Raw genomic sequence first — 10524 nt, forward strand, 5'->3', positions numbered from 1 at the left:
ATTCTCACATGTTTAGAATTACAGATTGCATGTGTCAAACACTTCCAAATGCTCAGATTGCTTTCCTGGCAAATAACCTCACAGCCGGAGGGCTCTGGGGTGCACCCTCGGCGCCTCGTTGAAGAGCGGGGGAGTCTTCCAGAAGCTACCGGTGTAGGCCGCCGAGCGGGGAGGCGGGCGGTGCCGTGTCCCGTGGGAAGGGCACCAACGGGAGCGTGTTTCCCCCCAGGGCGAGAGAGGTGAGCACGGCCCCCCGGGACCCGCCGGCTTCCCCGGAGCTCCCGTGAGTACCGTCCGGGTGTGGGGCAGGCCCGGCCGCTGGCTCCCTGGGCCCCGGGCCGCCCTCCCGTCCCTGTCCGGCTCTCACCCCCCTTCCCCTGGCGGGCGGGGATGGGAACACCGCCCCACTTACCCGCGTTGGGAGGCGCTCGTGGCGCCCAGGGCCCGGGGTGAACACGCCCTGGAGATGTTCGACGTCCCCCTGTTGCAAGATGATACAATCAAAACGCTCGGGCCTGGCCCTTCCCGAGGGTCCCCCGCGCTCACCTGCCCCACAAGTGGCGCGCTTGGACCTCCCCTGGGGAGGCTTCCCTTACCAGGCCTTGGCCTGTCTTCCGAGAACCTTCTTTTCCAATCGTATGGCACCGTCCTGCCCCCCCAAGAATTCTAGTTTCTGCAGAAAAACTAGGATGAGCCACGTGCACGGTGAAGGCCGCGGCTCACGGGCTGTCGTTTCCCACCTCAGGGACAGAACGGCGAGCCCGGCGCTAAGGGCGAAAGGGGCGCCCCCGGCGAGAAGGGTGAAGGAGGCCCCCCCGGAGTGGCAGGGCCCCCCGGAGGAGCCGGGCCTGCGGTGAGTACCCTCGTGCTGCCCAACGGCGGCCCCGGGCGGCCGGACGCCAGGCCTCGGGGGACGGGCCCAGCCTCAGGGAACGGCCTGAGGTGTCCTGGCCACGCCACAGTCCCGTCCCCTTGACGTCGGTTTGTCGTGCACTGGGGAGCCTGGGGTAGAGGGTCGCCACGCGGCTTCGTCAGCGCACCGTGGCCTGGAGGAGCCCGACGGTGACCCGACGCAGGGGCACGACTGATGGTCACCATAAGCAGAGCCACCGTTTCTTGAAGGCTTAGTGCTTCTTTCAAGTTTTGATCTTGGCGGTTTTCTGATGAACCATTTCTACCTCCGTTCCATACAGGGTCCCCCCGGTCCCCAGGGTGTCAAAGGTGAACGTGGCAGTCCCGGCGGTCCCGTGAGTATCGGTTCTCCCAGCCAGCGTCCTCCACCCCACTACGCAGAAGCACTGCTCAATTCCCATCCGTAAAAAACTGCCTTGAAAGTGCTAGATCCCTCACGGGGGATCCCGAACAACTACAATCCCCTAATCATAAAGGTTCTGTGTAAATTCCAAAAGGAAAAAAACAAACCGTGAATAATCCCAGGGTGGAAAACGGATCCCATTTCTTATACTTTATATGTGTTTTTTGTACTTGATTATTCATCCTGCTTGACTTGTGGAATTCAAAAATATGTTGTCATTTCCCAGGGTGCCGCTGGCTTCCCTGGTGGTCGTGGTCTTCCTGGCCCTCCTGGCAATAATGTGAGTTTTTTTTTAAATATTTTTTCTTTAGTCCATAAAGAATATTCACATATGCGTAGGATGAGAAACTTACCCGTTGCTACTACTCTTTGTATGAAATCCCATGTAAAATGCAGGTAGAAGAGGGAGATAAAAGAGGGAAGAAACATTCATTGTTCCATTGCAAACTACTCAAATTTCAAAAAATGTCCTTGTAGGGTAACCCAGGCCCCCCAGGCTCCAGTGGTGCTCCAGGCAAGGATGGGCCCCCCGGTCCACCCGGTAACAACGGCGCTCCTGGCAGCCCTGGGGTGTCCGGACCTAAAGGTGATGCTGGCCAACCCGGTGAGAAGGGATCGCCTGGCCCCCAGGGCCCTCCGGTGAGGGGTCTCTTGCTCTACTGATCCACAATACCGTTTTGTTTTTAATTATGGATTCAATAGAGGAAAACACAGTCACATAAAGAAGGACCAAGCCTTTATTATTTGCTCAACAGGGAGCCCCAGGCCCTCTCGGAATTGCTGGGATCACCGGGGCCAGGGGTCTCGCGGGACCACCAGGCATTCCAGGTCCTAGGGGAAGCCCAGGCCCACAGGGCGTCAAGGTGAGCGTGGCCGTCTTTCACTGCACCCGGTTTCCTTTGATAGCCCTCGGACAGCACGTAACCGTAGCAAGCGCGCGACGGACACGTTTTCCTGTAAAAGATGCAAATTCTTGATATTTTCAGGAAGCATGCGTAGTATAAAAAGGCTGCAGAGCAAAAACAATGGACGTCGTAGGGCAGCCTCGAACGTAGACACTAATAAACTGGTATCGCAGCAAATATCCTGCCACCTCGAATACCCCTGTTATGTTGTGAGCATTTTACTTTGCTGACTGTCCGTTTTAAAGAGGGAAATTTTAGGTAGTTTTAGGAACAGATCCAATTGACCTTTAATAAAACAAAGTTTTGGGGATCCCTGGGTGGCGCAGCGGTTTGGCGCCTGCCTTTGGCCCAGGGCATGATCCTGGAGACCCGGGATCGAGTCCCACGTGGGGCTCCCGGCATGGAGCCTGCTTCTCCTTCCTCCTGTGTCTCTGCCTCTCTTTCTCTCTCTATGTCTATCATAAATAAATAAGTAAATAAATCTTTAAAAAAAAACTTTAAAAAAATATAAAATAGAAGTTTTTCCTTGAAAAACGAGCACACCTCATATTATATTAATTGATTATTAAAGTAAGTTTTAAAAAGCTTAAATTTTTTTATAAAGTAAAACAAAAAACGATAAAATAAGTCAAAGTAAAATGTCTTTTATTTCTTTGTGTGCAGGGTGAAAATGGGAAGCCAGGACCCAGTGGTCACAACGGAGAGCGCGGTCCTCCCGGGCCCCAGGGGCTTCCCGGCCTGGCCGGCACGGCTGGTGAACCTGGAAGAGATGTAAGTACCAGCTCTTGGGAAACGTCGGGCTGTCCAGGTCGTACCTGGTCACTTATTTAAGCACCGGTCGGGCCGTGCCCTCGTGTCAGGAGCGTAAATATTGCCAAAGCTCCCCTTGTTTCTTAATGACAGATCCCCTTTCTGTGACAATTTAGAACGATGTTAACTAATAGTTACCAGAGATTGTGACGGCGAAGGGTGAGCGCACCAGGGGAATGGAGGCCCGGGGAGCCTTTCCTTAGATTGCAGGTTTCCGTTATCAGCTTATGTCACGGTTTCTCCAGCTTTTGTCGCCTGTGTCCTAAGGGTTTTCTCAGACACCTTTCCCCGACCACATCCCCCGTCTCACGTGGGGGAGACACACGGGCCAGAGGCCTCGGCCTGCAGCCCCCACATGACCGCCAAGGGCCACAGGCACCGCAGAGCTGAGCCACAGGGTCCTGGGAGCGCCCTGTCATCCTGGGGTCACGGGTGGGCCCGGGCTGACCTGCCCCCTTCTCTCCTCCAGGGAAACCCAGGCTCCGACGGGCTGCCAGGCCGCGACGGCGCTCCGGGCGGCAAGGTAGGGGCAAGCGCCGACTGGGCGGCCTCCCCCGGCCCGCGGCTGCCCCCACTCGCGGGCCCCACTCACGTGTGCGCCCTCCGCAGGGTGATCGTGGGGAGAACGGGTCTCCTGGCGCCCCGGGCGCCCCCGGCCACCCCGGCCCCCCCGGCCCCGTGGGCCCGGCGGGGAAGAGCGGCGACCGAGGCGAGACGGTGAGTTTCCTGTGCTTCCCCGGCTCCTCTGAGAGCCCAGGGGTGGGGGGCGCGGGGTGGCCCACGTGTGAACCGAACCACCTGCCATCGTTTCTTCGGGTTTCCTGCGACCTGTCCCTCAGGCAGCTGTGCTGTTTTAGAAAAGGGCTCTGGTAGGTTCGGGGCCCCAGCCCACGAGGAGCCACCACGGCTCCTTGTGGGCCGTGGCCGTGGTGCCTGGAGGGGCGAGGCCCATGTGGCCTCATCAGCCCTCCTGCCTGGGCCGTGCCGGGGAGCCCGGACAGCGCCGACAAGGACAAGGTGACCTGGATTGTCACAATCGCCGCGCCCCCGGCAGCCCGCGACCACGGCACGACCACGACACTGACTCTGAGCGAAGGCAAAGCTTTCTCAGTGACCCGCGATCGCCGTGTGTTTGTGTTCACGCAGGGCCCCGCTGGTCCCTCCGGCGCTCCTGGTCCTGCAGGCTCCCGAGGCCCCCCTGTGAGTGGCTCTGCTTCCCCTCACCCTGCGTGCGGTGGGACACGCGCCATGCCCCGGCGTGTTGGGGGCGGGTGGCAACACCCACCGCGGAGGAACAGAACTGTGACTTCCTTTTGCTGATGCGGAAAGCAATTCCAAATGTAAAAGCTCCTTGGGGCCGAGGACCCACATAGCAGTTACTGGCCTTTCGTGGGATTATTAGCCCCACGTGGGAACTACCCGAACAGTCCCCATCACTGCACGCGCGGTGCCGGCGGGAGTTCCAGCTAGCAGGACGTCCCCGATGGTCAGCTGCTCTAGGTCCTGTTCTGTTTTCCCAGTGTGTGCGCGTGTTCTTGACCTTGACTTGAACTGTGTCTGTAAAGGGTCCCCAAGGTCCACGCGGTGACAAAGGTGAAACCGGTGAACGTGGCCTTAACGGCATCAAAGGCCATCGAGGATTCCCCGGTAACCCAGGTGCCCCAGGCTCTCCGGTAAGTGTGTCGGCTTTGTCAGCAAATCCCCTCTGGTGTGTGTGAACTGCAGAGCGAGGCAAGTCTGAGAGACCAAAAGGGGAAGACTGCTCACCTTTAGAGGTGTGTGCAAAAGGAGGTGAGCGTGGGTTCGAGGGCTTGTTCGAAAGAGCTGTTGGCATGAGGCAACGGGGAGATTAAGGTGAAGGGAAATCACACTCCGTCACCCTCCCTGTGGCTTTTATTTGATGTTGGATGCACAGTCTCCTACATCTCCTACAAGTCTCCGTTCATACTGACCCTTCTTTTCCTCACAGGGTCCTGCAGGCCACCAGGGAGCAATCGGTAGTCCAGGCCCCGCAGGCCCCAGAGTGAGTAGCATGGAAAGAGATGGGCAGACCCATGTTTTTAAGATGTTCTAGCAGAAAAAAAAATAATTAATTAATTTAAAAAAATGTTTGGGGATCCCTGGGTAGTTCAGCGGTTTAGCGCCTGCCTTTGGCCCAGGGCGCAATCCTGGAGTCCCGGGATCGAGCTCACATTGGGCTCCTGGCATGTTGCCTGCTTCTCCCTCTGCCCGTGTCTCTGCCTCTCTCTCTATCTCTCTCTCTCTATGTCTATCATGAATGAATAAATAAATAAATAAATAAATAAATAAATAAATAAATAAAATTTTAAAAATGTTCTAGCAGAAAGGTATTCTAACATTGTGATCTCATGATCATCTTTTAGGGACCAGTTGGACCCAGTGGACCCCCTGGTAAAGACGGAACAAGTGGACATCCAGGTCCCATTGGACCACCAGGCCCTCGAGGTAACAGAGGAGAAAGAGGATCTGAGGTAAGACATCACTTACACATACATGTATTTAATGTGCGACAGCCCTCACTTTTCAGAAACACTTGGTAAGATCGGCCCCGCGAGCCAGCGAGTGAGGCCCAGTACAGGCATCCCTGTAGTGTGGCAGATGAACAGGGACTTGGAGGCAGTGTCCACCCCAGTGAGGCTCCTCTGTCGGCCTGTAGCAACCAGGGGGGAAAGATCGTGCCCACGGTTTGCTCAGAGAGCAGGTGGGTCAGAATAAGGACGAAGCCCGATTAAGCAAAGTTACCCAGCGCTGCTGTCACGCTGGAGGCCTCACAGTCACGATCATCGTGCCAGCAAGCGTGTGGCCCACCTTCTCCAACAGCTCCCGTGGCTCCCCCGCAGCTACCAGGGCCGTCATTGCCGATACCTTCCTGTCGCACATCTCTGGCGTAGGTGCAGTAAGAACCTCTTCCCCACAAGTTACACGTCTGGTCGTTGAGACACAAGTGAGCGATCAGCCCAAAGACACAAAGCCAGTGACAAAAGTGGGATCAGAATCTGGGGGTCCTCGTCAGATTCCCTCTGTCCCGTCAGAGTTAGAGGAGTTGACATCGTTTGTTGCAAAGGAAGCAAGATAGGGTACAATGTGTGCTCTGGCTCCGCTGATTTGTACACAGTGAATCTCACGGTAACGAGTCTATTATAACCGGTATCATTCGGTCACAAAACAAATGGACCTTCCTTGAAATGATTATGATGACGTATTGATTGTTTGTGATGCATTTTATCAGCCTAGCAACACACCCTTCCAGCGGAGAACGGGTCCCCCATGACGCCTGTGCTTTCCGCCCTAGGGCTCCCCCGGCCACCCAGGACAGCCAGGTCCCCCCGGGCCTCCTGGTGCCCCTGGACCCTGCTGTGGTGGGGGCGCTGCCGCCCTGGCTGCCGCCGGAGGGGAGAAAGCTGGCGGGTTTGCCCCCTATTACGGAGATGAGCCAATGGATTTCAAAATCAACACCGAGGAGATTATGACTTCGCTCAAATCCGTCAGTGGACAAATAGAAAGCCTCGTTAGCCCCGACGGGTCCCGCAAACACCCCGCTCGGAACTGCCGGGACCTCAAATTCTGCCATCCAGAGCTCAAGAGCGGTGCGTGGAGGGGCTCCCAGCCTCTGGCAAGGGGTGCAGACACTGCTGTCGGGGGACGGCGTGGGGGGGAGCACCTGCTGGGGGCAGGACACATACCATAGCACACGTAGCGCTCACAGGACGTGGGTTGGCTCGAATCCACTTAATGTTTTAAGCAAGCAGACACTGCAGGTAGACAAAATGTGACATGAATAACCAAAATAGCCCAAACGTAGGAAAATTCCTGGACAATTTTGTAGAAATTTTCATACAAGTCCTAGTTTGCTCTATTCCTGCATATCAACCCCAAGCTGTCTGAGTCGTAACGCAACCTGGATCCCTGTGTGTTCAGGATAAAATTTATATAACTTGATACAGACATGATTTGTGGTTTAACTTTTGCAGTATTTATCGAATGGGATTAATTGTGTGATAAATCTAATTATTAGCTTTTTTCATATTAAATGAAAAATCCCAGACTCCTATAAAATTAAATCAAATATTGGTAATGCTGTAAGAGTTAAGAATATACTGGGTTAATCCTTTCTGAAGGGCAAAAATTACTGGAGGCTCTCAAATACCTTGACGTGGGACATTGCCTGTGTTAGGAGTCATTTCTGAAAATTACTTAGGATAGAGAACAACCATCAATCACAGGGACTTCGGGTTAAACCCAACGGCATAAATATAGATTAGACGAAAAGCTCACATTATTTAGCAAGACTGCACTAAATAGACAATCATCTTAAAAAGAGGGAGAGATTTCAATGAACACAATGCACCAACCAGATGTCTCGGCCTAGTATCATCAGCCTTGTTCAATATCAAGAAGTTGTATTTTACTCCAGCGTTTTTTAACCCTCGTGGCTCATTCTGAGCTTCGCAATCCCAGGGAAAGCTCCTGGGTCACGCTCTCCCATAAAACACAAGCACACTGCAAGCAGCCTTATGAATGGGCACAAACAGGGACACCAACGGAGTCCCTGTGACCCAAACTCCACGGCTACGTGTATAACCAAGTCCCGTTATTCTCTCTCGTGACCATTCAGGAGAGTACTGGGTTGACCCCAACCAAGGCTGCAAGTTGGATGCGATCAAAGTATTCTGCAACATGGAAACCGGGGAGACGTGCCTGAATGCCAGTCCCGGGAGCGTTCCCCGGAAGAACTGGTGGACAGATTCTGGTGCTGAGAAGAAACATGTTTGGTTTGGAGAATCCATGGATGGTGGCTTCCAGGTAATAAAGGATATACCTTTTTTTTTTTTTAAAAGTAAGTCATTCCTACTTACCTGACTTTTTTGGTTCCTCCTAAATCGTTCATCACAAAGCTAAGTTAGAGAAAAAAAAAAAAAAAAAGCTAAGTTAGTTAATAAACAGAGGAGCCCAAATGGTTTTATATATTCGGGTGATACCTTTATGACTTTATGACTTCTCTCCCAAAGCTAAGTTAGATCGAATTATTCTTTGTACGCACCCACCTTTCTCTCAATTCTTGACACCTTTGTTACTGTAGAGCTATATGTCATACATGCAGTAAAAACATATTCAGATGTAAAATATTCATACATAAAATACATGAAGAACCTACGTTACGATGACCATACTACCGCGCACAAATCCTCAGGACCTACGGTTGCACCTAAGATGTCTGATCCCTTTTGTTTGTCCCCATCACAGTTTGGCTACGGCAATCCCGAGCTGCCTGAAGACGTCCTCGATGTCCAGCTGGCATTCCTCCGCCTTCTCTCCAGCCGGGCCTCCCAGAACATCACGTATCACTGCAAGAATAGCATCGCGTACATGGATCACGCCAGTGGGAATGTAAAGAAAGCCCTGAGGCTGATGGGGTCAAATGAAGGTGAATTCAAGGCTGAAGGAAACAGCAAATTCACATACACAGTCCTGGAGGATGGTTGCACTGTAAGTAATAACATTTTTTGAAGCATGGATCACAACGATCTCAGCATTTCTAGTTTAAGCACACTGTTGTGAAAAGAACTAAAAAAAATACCGAGGGCGAACGTTTGGTGTGAGGTACATAGAATCTACTGATTCATTGCGGGGAATCTTAAATACCCCACACACGAGATATCGATCTTCTCAACCTCCAGGTGAAACTAACTGAAATCAGTAGAAATTTCAATTCTTAATATAAACTTTATCAGATAATCTGGGTGGTTACTGTACGTTCTGCATAACAGTTGTTCATCTGGAGTCGCTCTAAAATCTCTGCTCACTTTTTCACGTTAAAGGTTAGCTTCGAATCTATTCTTCGTTATCATTTATAAACAAAGGGAGACTTTGCTTCTAATGTTAGCAAATTCCATTATGAGAGACTTACCCACTTTTCAGTAAACCAATCGTATACCTGGTAGCAGTGACCAGACAGGAGCAGGCCTCCTGAGACTCTCTGCTGGGTGGACCTAAAGCTCTATAAGGCTCTTGGTTAACAATATGGTTTATTAGGCACCTGGGTGGCCTAGTCAAGTGTCCAACTCTTGACTTTGGCTCAGGTCATGGTCTCAGGGTTGAGGTCAAGGCCACCGTGGGGCTCCGCACTGGGGGTGAAGCCTGCGTGAGATTCTCTCTCTCCCTCTTCCCCTCCTCCTTCTCCCCTCATGTGCACATGCTCTCTTTCTCAGTCTCTAAAAAAAATAAAAAATAAAATAAAATAAATATATATAAATAAATATAAATATATTATATATTTATAAATAAAATATATATAAAATATATAAAATAAAGTATATATTTTTATTAAATATATTATAATATATATTATAAATATATATATAAATATATAAAATTTAAAAATATATATATATGGTTTATTACCCGGGGTGATTCTAGCTTTAAAATGGAACGGGTCTCATATGCATGGAACATAGCCGGGGAAGTTGGCACCTCCCTTAGAGCACGCTGGTTTTCTAAGCTTGATCACTCAGAGGAAGTATCTAAGTAGTTGTAATGGCATGATCACTTACATTTTTTTTTTTTTGCTCTTTTTTACAGAAACACACTGGGGAATGGGGCAAAACAGTCTTCGAATACCGAACACGCAAGGCTGTGAGACTACCTATTATAGATATTGCACCCTATGATGTTGGTGGTCCTGATCAAGAATTTGGTGTGGACGTTGGCCCTGTTTGCTTTTTATAAACCAAACTCTATCTGAAACCCCAGCAAAAAATTTCACACTCCATATGTGTTCCTCTCGTTCTAACCTTGTCAACCAGTACAAGTGACCAACTCAATTCCAGTTATTTATTTCCAAAAGTTTTGGAAAAAAGTATAATTTGGCAAAAAAAAAGATACCTTTTTTTTTTTTTTTTGCTGTTACACCAAATACAGTTCAAATGCTTTTTGTTCTATTTTTTTACCAATTTCAATTTCAAAATGTCTCAATGGTGCTATAATAAATAAACTTCAACACTCTTACAATAACACTGTGTTATATTCTTTGAATCCTAGCCCATTTGCAGAGCAATGACTAGGCTTACCATTAAAAGATAACCTTTCTTTCTGAAATAGTCAAACATGAAATTAGAGAAGACCTCCCTGTTTCAACTACCTCAACCTGGTCAGAAATACAGATGAATTCTAGAAGTCCTGGAAGATGAAAAAAATCATAAATTAGCAATAATTTCCTAAAATATTGATAAAAAAGTATAGTACGAGAATTTAAAGAAAAAATTTTTTTAAATCTACGATTTTAATCTTGGATATCAACTGCTTTTAAAGGTGCTTTTCTCCTTTCTTGTCATTGCTGAAATGGTCAAGATTACCCACATTTGGGAAGGCTTTAAAGACACATGTTATGGTGCTAATGTACTTTCACTTTAAAAACTCCAGGTCAGAATTGTTGCCTTGCATTCAAAACATAAATGCACACCATCTTTCAAAAAA

General features: G+C 50.1%; 1 protein-coding gene across 1 annotated transcript in view; it reads left to right on the forward strand.

Moving 5' to 3' along the window:
* COL3A1 (collagen type III alpha 1 chain) overlaps positions 1–10062 on the forward strand; it is a 37561-nt gene extending 27499 nt beyond the window's left edge. The window contains exons 35-51 of the mRNA XM_038585075.1: positions 230–283; positions 746–853; positions 1194–1247; positions 1542–1595; positions 1793–1954; positions 2071–2178; positions 2884–2991; positions 3500–3553; positions 3640–3747; positions 4177–4230; positions 4596–4703; positions 5000–5053; positions 5415–5522; positions 6344–6638; positions 7667–7854; positions 8296–8538; positions 9631–10062. Of these exons, the coding sequence (XP_038441003.1) occupies positions 230–283; positions 746–853; positions 1194–1247; positions 1542–1595; positions 1793–1954; positions 2071–2178; positions 2884–2991; positions 3500–3553; positions 3640–3747; positions 4177–4230; positions 4596–4703; positions 5000–5053; positions 5415–5522; positions 6344–6638; positions 7667–7854; positions 8296–8538; positions 9631–9777 (2007 nt within the window). The 3' untranslated portion in view covers positions 9778–10062. The remainder of the gene's footprint in view (positions 1–229; positions 284–745; positions 854–1193; positions 1248–1541; positions 1596–1792; positions 1955–2070; positions 2179–2883; positions 2992–3499; positions 3554–3639; positions 3748–4176; positions 4231–4595; positions 4704–4999; positions 5054–5414; positions 5523–6343; positions 6639–7666; positions 7855–8295; positions 8539–9630) is intronic.
* Positions 10063–10524: the final 462 nt, after the last annotated feature.

Source organism: Canis lupus, chromosome 36 (genome assembly GCF_011100685.1).
Source record: "Canis lupus familiaris isolate Mischka breed German Shepherd chromosome 36, alternate assembly UU_Cfam_GSD_1.0, whole genome shotgun sequence".
Taxonomy (NCBI): Eukaryota; Metazoa; Chordata; class Mammalia; order Carnivora; family Canidae; genus Canis; species Canis lupus.